This window comes from Ptychodera flava, chromosome 18, assembly GCF_041260155.1.
Source record: "Ptychodera flava strain L36383 chromosome 18, AS_Pfla_20210202, whole genome shotgun sequence".
Lineage (NCBI taxonomy): Eukaryota > Metazoa > Hemichordata > Enteropneusta > Ptychoderidae > Ptychodera > Ptychodera flava.
The window spans coordinates 20280307-20302527 of NC_091945.1; the positions used below are offsets into that span (position 1 = coordinate 20280307).

The following is a 22221-nucleotide window of genomic DNA, read 5'->3' on the forward strand; positions in this document are numbered from 1 at the left end:
ATATATTTATTTGAGAAGCAAAATATTATTTCCGAATATATATTAGAAAATAATATTTGCTTCTCAAGTTAGTTTATTGAATACTGCCAATTGTTCAGTAAACTAATTTGAAAAGCAAAATATTATTTTCTGATAAATACTTAGAAAAAAACAAATAGACAAGTCTCCCTTGACGATGAGCACAGTAACAGATCACGTTATCAATATATGCAGTTGTAGGCACTGAGTGATATGTTGGTATTTTAATGAGCCGCACGTTAACTTGCAACCGAGAAAAAAATCGCACCATTTTGTATATGGTAAAATAATTTGATGCAGGACAATGCTTACATATCGCAAATCAATTCCAGAACCGTGCAATCATTTTTCGTGTAGTCGGACTAGGAACAGGCTGGCGGGCAATTATTTCTCATCAGTCGGAGGAAAACATGAAGACCGGTCACGTAGATGCTCAGTGGGCATCTTGGGCGGGCAGGGAGAGTGTCATCGGTTTTCGGTTGTTTTGGGAAGTTGCCAAACAGTTGAGGGAAATCACGAAGGGATAGCAGGTTGCAGTCAGGAGAGCACATAGGAGAGTTTTTTTTGTAGTGACAGAACGAAGATTTCATGATGTGTAAGAAGGGGAATCTTCCATATGGGCTGGATGACATTTAAATTTTCAAATCGATCGATACTTGTGTCGCCGATATTCCTATTTCTTTTGTATGCGATGACCAGGGTTTTGCTTTCGTCTTTAAGTTCACATCTAGATTTCTATCAGTGTCTGTTTGATTTCCGTTGTTTCGATTAACTGACTGTATGACATAAAAACCAGTCGTTCGTGGTTTTGTTTTTTGCAAATGTTTTATTTGGTATTGCCGTTATATCTGTTTTGTTTGCATGTTGTTCGAATTGTCGAGGTTATAGTTTTTATATGTACCTATAGGCCTAAACTCTTTGTGTCAAGTCGCTTTTGTTGTTGAATGTGCGAATGCATAGAAAACAGTTTCAGATTCAATGAAACCCTTGAGTGTAGCTGAAGAGTGGGATGTGGTTCTGTCTGGAACATGTCTATATGCTGTTTGCGTGTTCTGATGTTTGAGTATGTTTTCTTTGGTCTAAAGCTAATATGTACCTGTAAATGATGCCAATATTGTGAAGAACTTTAAAAGTTAATTCTTTGTCGATTCTTCACATGCTTTCGTCCTCTAAAGTCATTCAAATATAGTCTAAATACAAGTATTATAATCAATCTGTCATTTTGACGAGGCGTTTCTCGCAATTGGCCTTGCATAGAGGACGGAGACGACCGTAGATTTTGGTTGGGGTAAAGCATCAAGCCGCTGCATGGTAGAAGCTTGATGTTAAGTGAAATCCTAATTATAATATTCATTTAAATGGTCACTTTGTCCCGATGGGTACCTGTGCTGTAGCTATCTACCTGTGACTCAGTAAATAGATTCAAATACTCCTGGGAAATAAAAACAGAGGAATATAAATGAAGTCCGAGAGCATTCGGGGTGGTTATTAAGTGGAAATTAAAGGGGTGAATTTTACAACACAGTTTGGGCACAAAACTGCACAATAGATAGTTTAATGAAATGTCTATGGAACTTTGACAATCACACAAAAACTTATAGACAAGCTTTGCCCTTACGATTAACACAATACTCCACAGCATGATTCTACCCGTACTGGGGTGGTTATAAATATGGTAAATAGGCAGAAAACCGCAGAAAGGCAAGCTTTTGGCATAACTAATAGGATCATCACCATTCAATACCGGTATAGAAAATGGTGTCACCAACCACATAAGACCCACTGGTGTTCGCAATATTGCTCGACAGTAAAGTGTGCGGTGTATGGTCGCAAAGGCCGTGGGCCGAACCTCGGTATTAGCTATTAGAATTGCCGAGAGTTTGATGCTGAATGCCGCCGAAAAGCTACCTATGTTCGGCAGCATCCGGCCTTCGATCGACTATCCAAGCAACACGGCGAGCATGTGTGATCAGAACAAAGAAAAACAATACAATGGTCTTACACTTTGCCCACGATTTATCCTGTTTATCCATCTTGTGGAGGGACCGTGGACGATCGAGTCACTGTGCGTGAACGTCCATTCACTGGCATCAAATTCCTTTAGGGGCATGAGAAATACAGGTATCTATTTGTGTTCCCAAAAGTACGGAAAAGAGCTGCTTTCTTCCCATCCTCACCGTCAATGAAAAGCGTACTTTTTCCAAAAAATGGCTCGTGAACGGATTAGAATAGTCATCGGACACTTCAAACTTACAAAATCTAATTTGAGTGTATGTGCTACTTCAGTGCTTCAAACCGGGGGTTCGAAATACAGAAAGTGTCTCCTCTAGATAGGAAACTCACATAGAAAAGCAGTATTGATGTTTAAATGTTAAACCCAATTTAAAATACCGAAAACAGTATTCTGAGATATGTACCCATGCATCCCTGTGCTAAATCGAAAAATTGGATTGCCCATGTAAACTTTGTTGCGGCGATGAACTTGCTTCAGACTTGCGTGGAGGAAAGCTCACGAAGGTAAATATACCAGAAGCGTTAAAATGCGGATTTCGGGATGTGGGCGCCGGGCTTTATAATTAGGGCTACAATAAAGCCAAAAAGCTAATAAAAAGAGTTAATGCTCAATAATACGGATACGGTAGGGATAGTTATCTTGTGATATTGATTTGCTTGGCAAATCGAAATAAGTAGGCGAAAAACACAACAACAACAACAACAACAACAACAACAACAAAACAATCTTAGGCCTTTTAATAATAGCCCCTTTTTATAAGTACACTGTTTGTTTGACGAGCCGTAGACTGCTATGTAAAATGCAGCTCATACACGTTCAGCAATTTTTCCAGTCTTGCAGGGAAGAAGGGAAGCTAAAGGCCTAGGCCTATCCCTATGAAATATTTCCCATCAATATTAATCATATTCATATTTCATAATTATAATTATATTTCTAAGACATTCTGTCTACTTTACGGTGAGCTTTAGTGTATTTACAGAAACAACATGTAGGCTTAAGGCATTCGGGGAATCTATCTTCTTCATGGGCAGAAAGGGGTATTTGATTTTGAAAATATGTCACGGGGTACCGGGTACAAGGAAACCTTATTCCACCCACCCCCTCCAGAGATGTTTTGAACGTCACCTAGTAAACGAAGACGAGCACATGTGTTCATGTAAGCGTTGGTACTGAGGCGTTTATATATGAAGGCATGTCTATGAAGGCGGTCAACAAGTATCAAAATAATGTCAATACAAGCACCAATGATTCTATCCGCCGGTGGAATTTGTATTATTTATTATCTAGAAAAATGAAATATTGAATCCGAAAGCATGGTGATGGTGAGGCTGATTCTGACAAATGTACTGGGTTCAGTCCTACCTTGCAGTTTAAGTGGATAAAGAGAGCATTTAATAAAAAATGTTCAGTAAGTATAGACCGTCATTCGAAATTTTATTAAAAAATTATATCGACTGAAATCAATCCCATATTTTCGATAAATTTTGTCTTGGTATGAGCCTATTGAAAGGGTCAAAGGTTAGGGGAATTCCCTATCAAGTAATTTTGTGGTACGTTCTCTTGCCATTGAACCAGCTGAATTGTTCTGAGGTGACGATGCCTTGAGGTTGTCCGTCTGTACCATATTGTATGAGGTCTAATTTGAGAAGAGTAAATTATCTCAGTTTCAGTGCATCGCGGATGTGCAAGAATGCGTCTCTGAGAGGTTAGCATTTAGTCTACTAAGTTGCGTTGTGGTGCTGCGCGGCATTTGCAAAGCGGGGCTGGCCCACCCTGATTTACATTTCAATTGGCAAAAAAGGCAAATGAAGTTTGATGAATATGACTCATGAATTCCTTGTAAAACACGCCCTTTTATTGTGAAAAGAGGCATCTGATTGAGGTCACTGACACTTTTTTATGTGGCAATACCATGTGCGCCAGTCACATAACTACCATGTGATTTTGGTAAGCTACTGATTCTGTCGAGAAAACACTGCAGGGTTTTGATCACCTGTGCGACAACTTCATTGGACAAGAACGCTTTTAGGAAATGCAAAGGTGCTGTAAGTTTCTAACAGTAATCGATGGCTATGATCTTCGTTGATTTGAACGGAGAACATCTTAATAGTCATTTAGAACATTGCGTACGTTCCTTGTCAAGCTCGTCTCTCTTTTTCGACTTACTTTCTCTTTAGATTGTCTATGTTGAACGATCGATCTCTTTGCCATGGCATTCATACACAATTACGAAAGGGAAAAAATCACAAGTGTAACATAATATGGTGTTGGTTGTTCTCACCATATTCTCAATAATTTTAACTCGCAACAGGATGTGAGCAGTTTCAGTACATGTTAATTTATTTGAACAGGTTGCATTTAGGGCACGTTCATAAAGAATATCATCATTACCCAAAATAAACAGAAGGGATTTTCCCCGTTGCCATCTCCTGTTGCTATTTAATGATCCTGGCAACGTTCAGCAATGTTTCAAGCACATAGTATAGTGATGAAATTGTAAGCAATATCTTTCGCCGTTGAGATGAAATATCAGCTGGTAAGCCAAGACGATTCATGCCAATGCATTAATATAATATAATAACAATAATCATTATTTTTATTGCACAGAGAGAAGGCCAACAGAAAGAACTTCACAGCACAATAGTCTGTTTTGTGCTTGTACCATGAGGAAGCATATAAAGCTCTTTGTTAGTAAAATGAAATTCTCATGCATTTCAAAATATTTCTATCTTTCTTTGTTAATTCCTAAACCTTTTGTGTCCGTTCTTGTGTGTTTCCCACACAGGAAGTTTTTTCAGTTTCAGTGAAGTAAATTTTAAAAACTTCCTTAACAGTGTTGAAATTGGAGGCGTTTTTATGACAATTTCAACCTTGGTGTCCTCTGCTCTTGATGGTATGATAGAACTTACATCACAGCCAGCAAGTTTCCGTCTGAGGTATGTCTTGTTATGAAGACACTATAGAGTACCTCCATGATCTTGCTAAAGCTAATTTTCCATTCAATGCAACTACTTCCACGTATACACACTGTAATGATGTGATATGTGCAGCAATGTGATTGAAATCAGATGAACGTGACTGGTCGTTTATGCAATCATCTTATGGTCTTTTACTTCTGCTGTCCTCCCCTCTCTAGATCTGTTGTTAATCTAATTGGATTTGCAGTACACCTATTGTCATTCACAATCAACTAAGGTCACTCAATTTTTTTGCCTGTGGTTGCATGACAGCATTTGTGGATATAAAACTGGTATAAAGCTGGCAGATAAACAAAACCATGTCAGCTGCTCCAATCTATTGTAGTGCTGATGGACGTCATTCTAAAACATACACCCAATTTCACCAATTTACACCGTAGAACACTTCTGCTGTATAACATTCACTTCACATTGGGTCTATGAGGTGTGTACGTGTACATATTAGACTACGGGAGAAAACATAAAATCATCCAAGAGAGTTCAATATGGGTAAAAGTATCACATTAACTTTTTTTAAGTAGAAAACTGATGTACATGCTAACAGCTTTTGAAATATTTTTGTTGAATCATTTTTGCAGGTATGAAACTATGTCTCATTGCAATTCAAAATTAGAAAAAGCATGGCAGATGGTGGCAAGGATTTCAGTGATGCATTAGAATGCGACGGTGACATTTCAAGCAGTAGCATCTTCGAAAGTGATTTCAGTGTAATATCAGAACCTGATGAGCTAGTCAAATCCAGACACTTAAGTGACGGTGATATCACTGCAAAGGACAAACAACAATTGGCAACAGCTTACCACTTCCTAAAAGATGCGAATTCAGTCATACAGAAAAAACTAGCAGAAACAGAAAATTGTATGCGGAAGTACGCCAAGAAGTTGCACGAAGTTGAAAAATCCCGCAAACAATTGTTAGAACAATATTCAAAGTATGTCATGGATAACCCTGATGCACAGGAGATAAGAAAGATGAAGACAAATCTGGAGAGCCTACACAGTTATGTAAGTTATCCAGTTGGTGGTACCATGATGGCCATCTTGACCTTGATTCAGTCATGAAAATATGTCACTCTTACACTGTGTTGACCAGCTGAATACCCAGTATTTCATTTTTTCAGATTTTAGGCTAAGATTTTGATGTTAATACCTTTAACCTTTTCACCCCTAATTCCCTGTAAACAGGTCCACACTCACCATTGATTACAATGGGTTTGGGACAAACCATGGTGGTGAAAGGGTTAAAGCCCAATTAGCTGTATCTTTTTGCATTTTTTCCCGATAAGATGGTTTGAAATCAAAAGCAACATGTGAAAATACAGAATAGTCCTTGTTACCCGGAGTGCTCTGGGGCTCTCTTCTGGCCAGTTACCCAGACAGCTCTGCGGGGCTCTCTTCCAGCCAGAAGACAGCACCACTAATCAGTCTTGGTAACCGAGACTAACCACTGGCAGGGGTGGGGGGGGGGTTGCCATCTTAGATAGGGTGCTCCAAGCTGCATCACTCTTGTCTCGATCGGCCATCTTAGCTCTGAGATTTTTGAATGGGATTTCCCCCGACTGTAGGGGCTGCCAGAAGAGAGCCCAGCAGAGCAGTCTGGGTAATCATGACTACTTACAGAAGTGTGCCCACAGAAAGGTTTTCAAACATTGGTGTTTGCCGCAAATGTGCAACTTCGATTCTAACAACTAAACACAATGTTCAATGTGTAAGTCATACACTGGTATTGCCCCTTGAGCAAGTTCACAAATACTGAACAATCAACTGAATCTGTCACCAAGGATTGAAAAAGTGACATTGTCAAAGATGATATGGCGTAAAAATGGGAATCAGAAACATCTCTCTGATGAAAAGATGGTTTTTTTTTTGGTAAGTAAAATGAAAGAAAATTCAGCTGACAGGGGCTTAAACAATAATGCTGCATAAAATTTTCAAAAGTTACTGTCACAGGTGCTTCAGGTAAAATAACCCTTTGTAGGCAAAGTCATTCAAAATTGGCATAAAAATCAAAGTATCAAGACGATCAGAATGACACACTGCTGTGACATAGAAACTATCAGGTACACAATCATAAATCTTTTGCCGTATGTACGGTATGTCATCTCACACTTGCTATGATAATGCTCATCATTTGGTATGTAGACGGAAAAAATTCTGAAGGGAAAAATTGTTGTACTTAAAGTTATCATGTGTTGCATTTATATTTCAGTCCATTTTTCAAAATTGATGCTTGTGAGCTCTAGTACAGCAATTGTGAGGAATATGGTTGCAATGTCAGTTTCTTTTCCCCCTGGGCAGCAGCTAACTTAACCTTATTGGTTGATTGTGTTGTTTGTTTGTTTTCTGAGCGATAACATCTGTATCTCATCATTTATGCTGCCGTGTAGATGAAAGAACTGGAAACGCATGGAATGCAGAAAGACTCTCTCCAGCAAATGATAATGCAGATTGAAAGCATAATGCTTGGAGAGGACACTGATGTCGTGAAGGCTCAGCTTTCCGAAAGAGGGCATACAAATGCACCTCCTGTTTCAAATACATCTAGGAGTGAAGGCAGCCCGAGGGAGAAGGAAGAAAACATGAATGACTTGCAAAGGAAGCTCAGAAATTATGAGAGTGAACTCCTTCTCAGAAGGCAAGAATCTGACATAGTACACGAACAGCTGAATTCCCTGCAGGAGGAGCTGCCGCGCCTCAGAGCAAGGATCCAGGCACTGCAGAGAGAACTCAAAAAGGAAAGAGAAAGTAGATCTCTCGAAAAAGTGGGCCACTTGAAAAAGATCTCAGATATGGAAAGTAAGGTTAAAGAATTCGAAAATATCAATGATCAGTTGACGGCTCGGGTGAAAAGTCTAACTGTAGACTTGAAAGATCTTGACAGTACCTTATGCAAAGAGCAGGAAATGAAAGAGACATACAAACAAAGGTATTTAAAACTCGGAACAGAATTTGAAGACCTGAAAACTAGCTATGAGAAAAAGATCGAAGCACTGGAAGTAGAGGTAGAACATAGTAAAGAACTTGTGCATTCTGCCCCAAGTCATGTTAGCACCTCAGCTCAGGGCCTGTCTGGTGACCAACAAGAAAGCAGAACAGAGAGTTTTGATAAAGAAATTCAAACTGACGTTCCGAATGATGATCCTGACCTAGTCGTCGACGGTGCCCCCGAGGAAGATGTTATGGAGCACATGGAAGAAATTGGTAAACTGGTTGTGTCGACACGGCAGAAAGTAGACGAACAGAACCAGCTGATAAGAATACTGATGGATCAAGCCGGGCAGATGGTATCGCTGCCCAAGCCACTGCGTGAAGATAAACCTTTGTCCATGCCAACACAGGAAGGTAAGCTTATGTTAAATATTTTATCAATCCATACAACGGTCATGTGGAAAACAAGTGGCCATTGTTATCACGAAAACTTTATTTGTACTTTTTAATGACGATAGTATCTTGTGGCTCAGTAAGATGGTTTACCTGTCTTGACGAAACTACAGTAAAATTTTTGGTATATTCTTTAGAAAGTAAACTTACAAGCAAACATACAAAATACCCATTCTATATATACTGGGTGGTAGCTGCAATAATTGTAGCACATGGGCCTTTGTTTGCCATGTTGGCTATTCAGCCCGGCCCGTGGCTAAATAGCCAAGACGGCAAACAAAGGCCTCATGGCTACAATTATTGCAGCTAACCTGGTAGAACTTACCGTACATTGCCTCTTTTACAAAGATTAAAATTCAAATCTGTATGAAACTTATTGCACAGAGAAACTATTGTGCTATGTAAAAACACATTTTTGGCCGTAGGAGTTTAATAATTAATGAGTTTTGACTTTCGCTAGTTTGTTACTAGGTATCAGGGTAAAGTTTGTAATTTGACTGTAGGAGTTTAATAATTAATGAGTTTTGACTTTCGCTAGTTTGTTACTAGGTATCAGGGTAAAGTTTGTAATTTTAAAGCCAGCATGAGTTCCATCAGACTTCATAAACTGTGAGAAGCAGACAGTCACCAATCAGCTCACTTCTTCTTCAGTTATATGTTTGTGAGAGTAGATGAACTCAGATTTCAGCTACCTGTAGATTTGATTCGTCAGTGTACAGTTGAGATATATACATGCATGGTAGCTTAATACACAGTATCAGAAATGGTATTTCAAAGTTTGCTACAGTATGCCACTGTATGTTTCCCCCGAGTAGCCTGCTTTGAAACAAACATACAGAAAGATAATTGAAGTGTCTTCATCAGTAGATAGTTACTGGGTAGCGTAGACTAGCTATTGTTTGTAAACAACTTATGGTAAGTATAAACATTGTCCATCAGTAAGGTAGTGTCATGCTATGTGATCAAATATCAAAATAATTTCATATGTACTGTCCAGTCTAAAAATCAATAACAGCAATAAGGTAAATTGCTACTAGCGTAGACAGCAGTACAGGCTTAAGAGCTTTTTTTGAACCAAGTACTATAATCAGTAAAGTTAAAGGCATTTTCCTTTCTGTAGATTGTTGCTATTTAGAAGTTCCTATGCAAGTGCCAACAGAATCTGTAGTAAGCAACTGAAACATTCAGTCAACTTGCTACTTTAATTAATTATGACACTGAATTCAGAAGGGTTAACGCTGACTCAGCATTTTGCTAGCTATTTTGCCCCTGGTGACAACCACTTAAGTGAAGTTTTGTTGAAAATGAAGTGAAAAGAACTTTCATCATACTGGTGATTTTATTATTCATGACCATGCTGTGTGTGAAGGTTCACAAACATCACAATTGCATGGTAGAAGTGGGCGGTCAAATGTAATGGTGGGCTGTTATGCTCTTCATGGCATGTAACAATGTTTGTTTGATATTTTTTTCTAGTTGATCAGCATGGCGGTCCGACAGTTTATCCTCCAGATCCAGTCAGTCTTACCCTGAAAAAGAAAAGTGAAAACCAAACTGGAGACATTAAAACAGACAAAACAATGATGGAAGCACAACTCGATGATCAGTGCCCTATGGGTGAAAGCAGGCCAAAGCCAGCAAAACAGGAATTACAATTACCTCACACTCACAGCAGCCGTGATGAAGTGCACAGATATCAGGATGATCAACAAGATACAAGTGATGAGGACTTGTATGGGGCCGGTAGGGTTTACCAAGAAGGCACTACTAAAGCACCACCTGAACCTATCAAAGTTGACAAATACACGTTTCATCCCAGACCAGATGAGCTTAAACCACCGGTGGACTACAGTGGCAGTTTCCCCGGTGAAGACCTCAGAACAACTCCCCAAGGAAGCCCGCAACAAGGCTTTGGAGAGGCAGCGTTCTTCGACAGCGAGGAAACAACATTGATAACCAGAGGGAGTAGTCAGTATCAGCGTGATGGGCAGGATGTACGGGCATCTGGCAACAAGCCTGTTGCGGATGGACTCAGCAGACGCCATGCTGCCCAGGGCAATGTGAGCCAGCTAGGACTTGATAACAGCAGCGCCAACCAACAGTCTAGCTTGAATCCGATCAATCCAGCTGGTGATTGGCAACAGGCAGAGCAGCTCCAGCTTAACTATTGGCAACACTCAGAACAGACTGGAGAACAGCAAGGTGAACAAATGACCATCCAAGCAGGGCAACCATATGAAGGTCATCAAGAAGAATTCCAGAGACATGACGGAAGATTTCAAGTGACTGAAACGTCTTATGGTGAAACTGATGTTGTAAGGGCAGCATACAGAGAAGAGGACGAAGATGTGAGAGAGTGCCCAATGTGCTATGCTCTCTTTCCCAAGTCCATTTCTGCCGAGGACTTCTCAGCTCACGTCAATGATCATTTCACAGAGGATGATTTCCAAATGGTTTAGCCAGGGAGATGTGTTATCCCATGTGTTCCTTATTCTTTCTAGCTGTTATGCCACCTATTTTGTGAATTGCATGCATTGAGAGGAATATCCTACAAACAAAAATTTTTGAGCTCCTACAAATAACCACAAGTGATTTAAAATGGAAAAAATAGATTATACCATTAATCTATCAGGCATTGGGCTACATCTTGTATACGGAAAATCCTCAGTACTATTAACACACAGATATTTACAAAATCCCACAGGTTGTGTTCCCCGACATGATTTACTCAAAATTGTTTATATAATCACAGATTTACCCCATCATATTAGAGAGAGTTACTGTTACTTTTAAATTTTCATTAAGATAGCTCACACCTCGAAATTGAAAGTTAAACTTTTGCTCAAATTTTCTTCAAGGAAACATTAAACAATTCCCTTTTAAAATCAGTGATTTAAGTGAGGGGTCACTGTGCAAAATTTGGTACAAGAGAAACAAATTACCCGATATTTACTTACACATGAAATTCAAAATGGCCGCTATCCCTGTGTTACCCCTATGGGGAAAAATGTCATACTTAACCATAATAACCACATGTAACATTTCTGCCTGTTTGTCTGAAAGTGTAATCAAGAGATTAGAACAGAAATCAGATTGTTTCTACAGATTAAAATTCAGTAAAAAACAGACTTTAAAGTGAGAATTCAGAAAGTACCATACAGTAGGTATATCAAGATTAAGAGAAATTTGTCACTTTAACCAAGAGAAGACAAGTCTAGAAGACAAGTCTAAGTAAACCTCATGACGTCTCATATAAGTCTTGTTTGTATGTTGTAAAGGATGGGTAGAATAACATAGAGTGGGTAGATTGCAGATTTTCAATTTCTGTATTTAACATGACTGAATCATCTTATCTTGCTTGGTAATATTCCATATAAGGTGACATGTTCAAGTATAAAATGAAGGTCTGTTCTGCAAGTGTAACAAGATAACAGGCACCCATGTGGCAATATGATCACATGTTACACAGAGCGACTTTGAGTAATTCAGTGATTTATATTCATGATAATACAGTTGCTGAAAAACTAGACTCAGTGCTACCTACTCAAGTTGTGTACATTTTGGTTATGTCTGCACCACAACTGGTATGCCCACATTAGTATTGCGAAGTCTAGGTGCAATGTCCAATTTTACTACCAGTGTTGTTATCAGGTAAATATCTTGCAGACTTAATCAGAGTGTCGCTAGAAAGACTATTTTGCAGGACATTTTCCCATATGACGGCTATTTAATCCTTTCAGGCCTAAACCCCTGTATATAGGGGTAGCTCTGGTAAGTTACCAGAAAGTCAGGCCTGGAAGGGTTAAATGCTTGTGAACTATGTAAAAATGATCTTTATATTATTTTCAATGTAAGTAGCCGACTTTCACACATGCCCGTGCAGACAATTGGAACATGTATTTATAAGTGACATGTATACCGGTATCTAATGACGTGATGATTTATCATAATATCCACTCTTACACATACTTCTCTGTTCATAACAACATCAGTGTGGTCTTATACCTTTGCTGCAAAAGCTAGTCCTTTGAGTTGTACTTTGTACACTATGCATCCTAAATCTGCCTTGTTGAAAGCAAATGTTTTGAATTTCAGTGTCACAAAGTTCACAAATAATATCATGTAACATCACACAATGCCTAATGGTTATGATAATTTTCAGAACCTGACATAAATATCATTTCCTTTTTCTGCTAAGTTCATGCAGACATACCAGGTGTAATATGTTGCCTTGTATAAAACCCACGTAAAAGTTAACCCACATAATTTAATTCAAGGATATTGAATCTATTATCAGTAGTTGCATTGTATTTAGTTTTTAGTTTAAAATTGACTGCTAGAATTGAGTTTAAATACTTTGATGACATTTCTGGTGTATACTGGGAACTGCATCATCAAAGTACTTTATCTCAAAGTATTTTACTCATATCTGCCAACATGATTATGTCTTTTGATTCATCACAGAATGGTAGATTGTTGCCCAAATATGGGACAGTATCACAAACTGAATGATGATTTTATTCTCATAATATCAAAATGTCTCTTAGTTTTGTTTATCTCTAAACATGAGAAAAGCTACGTTTAATGATTTGTTTGTGTGCAAAAAGTTTTAGGAAATATTATTTCTGCAAACCTGGCATTATTTTCTCTCTGTTCTGTAAAGTTTTGAAATTCATAAATCATGATACAAGTGTATTGAAGGATGCGTTATGTAAGGTGCAAAACTGAACAACTCAAAACTAGTATCAGCAGCATTAGTTTATGAAGACCACACAATCATGTTTGAAAGTAGACGATATTAGTGCTGTGTTAATTTCTCTACTAGTAAATTATCCAAACGACTAGCCCTGGCACACCTTTTGACCAGATTTGTAGGAGGCATCACATATCTTTTGTTGAACCACTGGTATATTGTTATGTAGAGTGGATGGTAACAGGCTGTTATTGAATTGTACTTGTATTTGAAGAGCTGATTCTGTGCTTTAGAAAATCAGAAAGACGATGATGCTGTATCGGTAGAGTGTGACATTATCGTGAAAATTCAGAGAAATTTAGATACAAAAGTTTTATCGGGAGAAATGTGCAGATATGCTCCTGCAGATGTGCCTCCTGATGGCCAAGATTTCTGAAATCTCTGAGGCAAATTTTGAATGTCGGGAAGTCTTCTTGAAGGGGACCCAGTGGATTACAAATGCATGTCATACGTAAAATTTGTCAATTCAGAGAACATTGATTAGTCAACGACACTTCAAATCGGCTGAGGGGGCACACTTGTTAACTTGTGGTAAGGGTGAAACCATTCAGTAATTGATAATATCTGGTTCTGCACTTTTTCGCAGCTGTTTTCCATGTGATCTACGTCACAAACATTATTAAGTCCAAGATGCTCAGAGTATTTCAAAATACTCAATGTATATACTAGCTTAGTGCTGCACTGTAGTGAGGTCCACTCTAGCTTACATTTTTTCAACAGAGCTGCAGATTGCAATGAAGGAGCAAACGAAAATGAAAGCTTTCCCACATTTTGTTTCAAATAGGTGGTAATAAACATACATTGTAGCATATACATTCACAGTTCTGTGTTTACAGTTTTGTAACAGCATGATAGACTCTTAATAAAACAACTAGGTAGTGTGTATACATATAGGGTGTAGGGGTTACTGATACACATTGGGGTTACTGATACACACATTCAAAAGTGGAAACCGAAACTGTCTCAGATAGCTTCATGCTCTCACAGCAAACATAACATCATTAGTTTCATGTGATGATTGTAATTAATAGTGTTTGAATGAAGACATGCACAGCCAAACTTATCGGTAAATATTTAGCTAACTGTGATACAGTCTTCTTTAGATCGCCTGTTCATGGACTGCTGCAGTATGGGTTTGTTCACTGAACTTCCCTAATATTGGGATTACATAAGATAGTGAATGTCTGCTAAGTTTCAATGATATCAGCTTCATATAGTTGCTCAGAATAAACATGCAGACAGTTCCTGTGCACTGTCTCAGCCTATGACTGGTGTGACAAGGTTATCACAGATATCAATGACCGTAGTCATTATTAACTTGCTGATGGAGGAATTACAATCGACAAAAGTCTCAAATGCAACAACTGATGTACTCAATGTTCATAGTCCTGTGCAAGGTTCAAATTTGACATCACTATACACTAATCCAAAAAGAGAGAGAAATTTTATCTCACATTTGCTGTTTTTCTGATGGTGATGGAGTATTCTACTTGATGGCTAACACTTTTTTATGGTTCAAATGATAGATCAACGTTTGAAACAAACTTAATTTATCATTTAGGGAATCTTTGTCGAGTACTACGTAGTACATTTTCTGATCATAATATTCCATGCGTTAAAACTTCTCTGACACAATAGAATTTTACAAATTGAAATTAGAACAGTTTTAAACATGTCTGCATGCTTCATAGTAGAATGGTTAGTCTGACCCTACAAAACCTTAGGCCATTGATTGACCCTCTTGCACATGTCAGAAGATAAATAAAATGAAAAACTGAAAATAAGTATTATTATACCATTTGGCATGCCTGCTTCAAGTTGAATAGTTTTACTCAGAAACCGCATTGTACTGCTGCCTTGGTACCAACATGTCAAAACCTCTCTGCTATCATTTAGAACTGCCCTAGTATGTAAACATTAGAGTTTGGAAGGTCAGATAGGTCATACAGCACAGATAGGTCAGATGTGTCAGTCCTTCCACGTTGAGGATTATGTACCGGTATATTCAGAGGGTATACTTTGAGTCGAAGTTGTTACTTGTTTTGGAGGGGTAACCCTAATATTTATGTACAGATGTACATTATGATATACCGGTACATACAGACAACAGTGGCTGGACAATCACACAGAGCTGTATGAATGCAAATAAGGTATATACACCTATTTCTGTGTGTGTTTGTGTACATGGTGTTGTATGTACCATGGTCCTTGAATCGGCGGATTTAACCCACTGCATTGGCTTTGCTCTCTGTAAACTTTACATTCTTATGAATGACAAATAATGGATGAATTCTCTGACGAACACTCATATACAGTATAGCCATATGTTACAGCGTAAAATGAATTGACTTGGTCCCCAGAACAAGGCTACAGATTCAAATGATGTCAATTGTCTATCATAAATATGCAGAAAACAAATATTGGTGGGAATCTTGTCACTATCATTCAATCTGCTTCTTGTTGACCTATGATATTCAGATGGTAACAATATACTGGTACATTGAGATCATACAACAATCAATATCTGACCACAATTGACAACGACTTTGGAAAAAAAAAACAGACAAAAACCAGTGTTGTCAATATCTGTCAGCACAAATCAACATATAACACACAATGCTATACCGGTATATTATTAGCTCCCATAGCCATATGTATATATGGCAATGGAAGCTATTCTTATAGGCTAGGGAAATGTCTGTATGTATGTATGTCTGTATGTCTGTATGTCTGTACGTCTGTATGTCTGTATGTCTGTATGTCTGTATGTCTGTATGTCTGTCCGTCAACATCAAAAACTCCAAAACCGCTGCACATTTCATCTTGATATTTGGTGTGTACATGGATGATGGGCTGTAGATGAGATTTTGTTCAAATGAAGTTGTCATTGCCAAAAATATGCAAATTAAGTGAAAAAATGTAAAAACAGTCAAAATTGAAAATCTCAATAACCACTGAGCAGATTACATAAAAAATTAGCATGTAAGTACTTTGGGCTGACCGGAAATAATTGTGCTTTTTTTGATTTTTTGATATTGTTGAAAATATACAAATTAGTGCCAAAAAAGGCGTTTTTGGTAAAAAATCTTCTTCTTCATGAACCGCTGGTCAGACAGCTTTGATATTTGGTATACAGGTCCCTAGGGATAACCCAAATTGGATTTGATCAAATTGTGATGAAATATGCAAATCTGTATTTTTAAGGAATTTTTTTGTCATTTTTGGTCAAAAATTTATTTCATCAAAACCGCTCGTCTGACAGCTTTGATATTTGGTATACATGTCCCTAGGGATAACCCAATTTGGATTTGTTCAAATTGTGATGAAATATGCAAATCTGTATTTTTAAGGAATTTTTTTGTCATTTTTGGTCAAAAATTTATTTTATCAAAACCGCTCGTCTGACAGCTTTGATATTTGGTATACAGGTTCCTACAGATAAACTAAATATGATACATAGAATATATGATGAAATCTGCAATTTTGTATTTTTGGTGCAATTTTTGACATTTTTGGTCAAAAAATGTGTTTCTCAAAAACTACTTGTCTGATGCCTTTGATATTTGGTATACAGGTTCCTGGGGGTTCTCCTAGTGTGATATAGTGAAATTTGATGAAATCTTCAGTTTTTGTATTTTTGGGTCAGTTTTTGCCATTTTTGGTCAAAATATTTGTTTCTCAAAAGTTACTCATGTGATAGCTTTGATATTTGGTATACATTTTTATACATAATTATGATGAAATCATCAATTTTGTATTTTTGCAGCTAATGTTGCCATTTTAGGTCAGGCCATCCTGAAATGAGCTATCAAAGATCTCAACCATCTTCATCAATACATATGTCACAAAAAGTTGCTCTCTACATAACACAGCAGAGCTCTGTCGACTATTGGGTCGCTTGTTTTTTTCAAAACCGCTGGTCAGACAGCTTTAATATTTGGTTAACAGGTCCCTAGGATGACCTTAGTGAGATGATTTCATACAGTCAGGAAATACTTAATTTTGTATCCATGTCTATAGTAGCTTCAGGGACATTGGCCCTATGTTTAAGATAATGTTGTGATTCAGTAAGCATTTGAAATGGTAAACTGTATTTGGTGTTGAAATGCGGTAAAAAATAATGAGAAAACATAGCTGAGGTGATTTCAGCAGATTTCCAACAAATATATTCAAAGTTTTTTTCAATGTTAAAGAGTGATGGAGGGGGGGGGGGGGGGGTCCTGAGGTCCTGGCAGATTTTGAAAAAAATCCAAACAAATGTCAATAAAAAATCAGCCACAGAAGGTTTGTCAAAAAGAAAAGGTGGGATAGTGGGAAAAAAAGAATGTACAGTGTATCGGATAAAAAAGATGTTCCTCATCAATCTTCCAGACAACCCCTTTTATCAAATGGTACACCCCTGATGTATTTTTGTGTGCCATTAAACATGCAGAGTATTTTAGTTTAAGATGTCAATCAAGTTAGGTAAGGATTTGAAAGGAATAGTCAAGTTCACCACAGTTTAACTTTATCTCTTGTGTCATCATCCTTGTGTAATTGTTAAGTTTGTAAGTTGCTCCAGATGTGGATATACCAGCTGTTCTGGAAGAAAACAATGTTTACTTTCCCTATAGGGTTTCTGAGTTAATGATTGCATGTTGAAATCTCTCCAAGTATCTGGTGCATGGGCAAAATGTAAATATTGGTTGCATGTTATGTATTTCAGTCTATGTCAAATATTGTAAATGAAAAATCAAGAACAGTTTGCTGTGTGCTTGTAAAAGATAACATGTATGTCAATTAAATTATATAAAATAATTAAATATTAAATATTAATTAAATTATGTCAATTAAATATTAAAATGCCTTGCAGTTTGATTGTCTTAAAAATTATCACAGAAGTAGAAAACGAAAAGAAACTAATCAAATTGCTGTAACATATTCACCCTCAGTGTCTGTAGGCCTATACTTAACTATTTTATCATTACATTCAGCTTTTTGTTATATCTTTATCACTCTCCATGGGCCAAGGCACACTTGGGTCAATGTCATCACTCTGTGCCAGTCTGTGAATGTCAGTCTGTCTGTATTTAGGCCCATGTTTCATACAATTGGTGGTTTGTTTGATAACTATATTGGTATATAGGGATAACCTAGCAATACAATTTTTTTGACAAAATGTGACATGACTTCGGTGACCTTTGACCTCAAATATACATATTTGTCCATAACTCAGTAACCACAAGTGCTACACCCTTCATGTATAGTATGATGGGACACCTTATGATGCCACATATTGTACCTCATTAATTATGTGCATATCTAATTTTGAGCAAGCCAATAGAGCCAGAGGTCTGATTTTTGATATATAGGGATAACTATAGGAGAGAATTTTTTTGACAAAATGTAATGTGACCTCGGTGACCTTTGACCTCAAATATACATATTTGTCCATAACTCAGTAACCACAAGTGCTACACCCTTCATATTTGGTATGATTGGATACCTTATGATGCCACATATTGTAGCTCATTAATTATGCACATATCTCATTCTGAGCAAGCCAATAGAGCTGGATGTCTGATTTTTGGTATATAGGGATAACTATAGGAGAGAAATTTTTGACCAAATGTCATGTGACCTTGATGACCTTTTACCTAAAATATATGTTTATGTCAATAAATAAGTAACTACAAGTGCTATGTCCTTTGTATTTAGTAGGATGGGAGACCTTATGACAACACATACTTTACCTCATTAATTTTGCACACATCTAATTCTGGGCAAGCAAATAGAGCTAGAGGTCTGATTTTTTGGCATATAGGGATTAATTAGTGATATAATTTTTTTTTCAAAATGTCATGTGACCTCGATGACCTTTGACCTTGATTATACATATATATGCATATCTCAGTAACCACAAGTTCTATACCCTCCAATTTTGATAGGATATTAGACCTTAAGATGTCACATCTTGTACCTCATTTATTATGCGCATATGTATTTCTTGGCTGGCCAATACTGCTAGAGGTCTGATCTTTTTTCCCGATTTAGAACCATAACTTAAGACATGCCTCATGTGTTTCAAATTGGGAACAACGACATAGACCTATTTGCCCATAGATCTCAACATATACACTCCAGTGATACTTCTTAATGACCACATTTCCCTGCCCCATCAAGACTAATACTCCTATTACAAGTAGGGACTGTCATGTCAATGACTTGTTTAGTTAATGGTTGTATCACAGTATTCGATATTTCTAATTCTGTATTTTTTCCATTTTTTATTCTGAATAAATACATTAAACATATTTCACTGTCTCCAGTACATTACATTTAAGTATTTTCACTTCATGCACTTTATCCCTTTCACACATGTTCAAATATCTGACCAGAGAACAAACACTAAATAGTCCAGGATGGGAGCTACAGTGTCATTGACGCTATTTTTAACAAACCAGTATCTTCAACTTATTCATTCACATTCAATACTATTCACCTTTCTGCTTTAGAGTACAAGTTGTTGCCTGTATCTCATTTTAATTTTGGTATGTTGAGGTAGTTTCACTATTAACTGAAATGCCTGGTACACTTCCTTGATATGCACTTTGAATGTATTACAAGTATATTATATTCTTGTAAATGAATCACTCAGAGTGTTAATGGCTGCTCATTTCAACCCTTTGAGTGCTGTAATTTTCCCACCAAAATTTTAACGCAACATTTTACCAATTTTTATGAATTTTTCTGTAATTTCTTTGATAATTTTGAACCAAATGGACATCACATTTGATTAGCTACAGTCTTTTATCAAATTTTCAGCAAAAATCAGAAACAATTTAACTGGGGCATATTTTGTTGAGGCGACAAAAATTGACTTTGGCGCTCAAAGGGTTAAAGTGTCAATGGCTTCATAATTGACAACCGCCAAACATTTAGTCTGTGGAATAACAGAATGGTAATTTAATTCCCATACAAAAAAAAATCAGTATTGACCATAAATTTCCTTTTCAATGTTCAGCTAGCATTAATTGGGCATATACCCAGTAATAATACCAGCGTTTCTTTCTCACCTCATTGTATTCTAATATTAAGTGGATGTATAAGCATGAAAAATGGGTGAAAGGTTATGTGCATCAAAGACAAAGGGATCAACATGAATGGTTTTACCCTGGCATTGATTTGTAATGATTAATTTTACATTGTTTCATTCTAAATGTATCATGGAACCAAAAAAATTGTACGGGAGAGTATTTTTTGGATTACGCGAACAGATAAATATGGCAGTGTCCTTAGTCCAGTGTCTCAATGGATCTTATATGTGAAACCCTATTCATCTCCATTTCACCTAAAATGGTTGTTTGTAGCAAAGTGTAACAGTAAACAATTATACATCGTAAAACTTTGGTTTATTAATAAGACCATGAGAAGTTACAGAGAGAAGACAATTTACGCTGTACAGAAATACTTATGCACAACTTCCTACCAACCTGTTGGCTTATCGCAACCACAACAAAATGTTAATATGGTAGAGGGCTAGCAATCAAATTTTCAATCAATCTACCTGTCCCGACTTTGGTAATATGTTAATCATATATTTTTGATGATCTAAAATTTGAAAACAGTTAAAAACTATAATCCATAACAGTACAATATTCATGGATTATAATAAATGTATTTCTAAGCAAAATATTTCTTTTGTATTAGAAAGCTCAAAACTTTTGTATTTGAACACACAGTGGCACTTTAAAGTCTATAGTATTTTGTTTCTGGTTTACTTTGACGCCACCAAGGTAACAAATTAACACATACTGTAACAATAATTTTGTGAGGCAAATACAGAGCACAAAAATCATATGGATTTAAATTGTTTGTTAAACTAATTGTGACAAACCAGCATTTCTAACAATGCTTGGCCAAGAACAAGTTGACCTTTGAGTTTACTCTCATATTGATAGAATAATTCTGTTCACATCCATGACTTAACTGTAAATTTTGCAGGGATCTGAAAAGAGAAATTGACATAAAAGATATATATGATAGGGATTCAGTCAGTGTGACTCAATGTGACAAAAATCATTGTTGTTAATTAGCACCAAATGTTACACATCACTGTGAATTTCATGTAATATTCTAATAATAGCTGTCCTGGTATAATGATTCATTCAATATACAGTGCATCCACTTCCTCATCGCCTATATTGTATGAATAAAAAATAGAGCTTTCGTTAATCCATGTCATCAGTTATATTCTATACAGCAACTGGAACAGAGGGCTGGTAGTTCATTGCAAATCTTTTATGTCACTTCTTTAAAGGGACAAAGTCAGCAATTTTTCATGAATTTTGTTGGATGCAAGATACTACTTATATTGTTTGACATGTTGAAAGATAATGATGAATGGGTGACCATGCATGTATTCGACCCCGGTTTTAGACACGATACATGAAACCATCGCGAAAACGAATTAATGGTCATGATTCATTTTCGCGATGGTTTCATTTAATTTGTCTAAAACCGGGGTCGAATATATGCATGGTCACCCATTTATCCAGTATCTTTCAACATGTCAAACAATATAAGTAGTATCTTGCATTCAACAAAATTCATGAAAAATTGCCGACTTTGTCCTTTAATGTCAGTGAACTATAGTATGGCTCGGAGAATTTTCCATCACCTGTGATTTCATTCAGATGACTTGATGTTTCACTTTGTGCAATCTGGTATTTATTTTATCTTGGTACCATTTAATATCAAGTCCATGAAATCTTCCAAGATACCACATAAAGAAGCCTTAAATACAGCACATCATTAATATCCTAAGTTTCTTAAATCTACAATTACAAGCTTATAGCATAGACAGTATAGTTTCTCTACCATCTATGCTTATAGCATACATGTAGTTTTTGATGTATTTCTTCTCTCAATGAAATCGTTTCTGCATGTACTCCCAAAATTATTTCCAATCTGTATCAAATACACAGCCTCTGTTCTTCAGCTTGTCAAGAGAGCCTGTGTGTGTAATTGTCAGATGCCACCTGGGTGACCAATGAATTTTTTTAGTCAAGATTAGAATTTAACTGTAAACAATAACAT

At 36.9% G+C, this 22221-nt stretch overlaps 1 protein-coding gene across 3 annotated transcripts; it reads left to right on the forward strand.

Moving 5' to 3' along the window:
- Positions 1–3553: 3553 nt before the first annotated feature.
- LOC139117110 (myosin heavy chain, clone 203-like) lies at positions 3554–13924 on the forward strand. Of its 3 annotated transcripts, none has more exons than XM_070679950.1 (4): positions 3554–3737; positions 5589–6014; positions 7397–8351; positions 9867–13924. In XM_070679950.1, exons 2-4 carry the CDS (start codon positions 5631–5633, stop codon positions 10847–10849), a joined length of 2322 nt encoding a protein of 773 aa, XP_070536051.1. In that variant the 5' UTR covers positions 3554–3737; positions 5589–5630; the 3' UTR covers positions 10850–13924. The 3 variants fall into 3 exon arrangements, with proteins under 3 accessions (XP_070536051.1, XP_070536052.1, XP_070536053.1); XM_070679951.1 differs by lacking the exon at positions 3554–3737 and adding an exon at positions 3916–4072; XM_070679952.1 differs by lacking the exon at positions 3554–3737 and adding an exon at positions 4889–4968.
- Positions 13925–22221: the final 8297 nt, after the last annotated feature.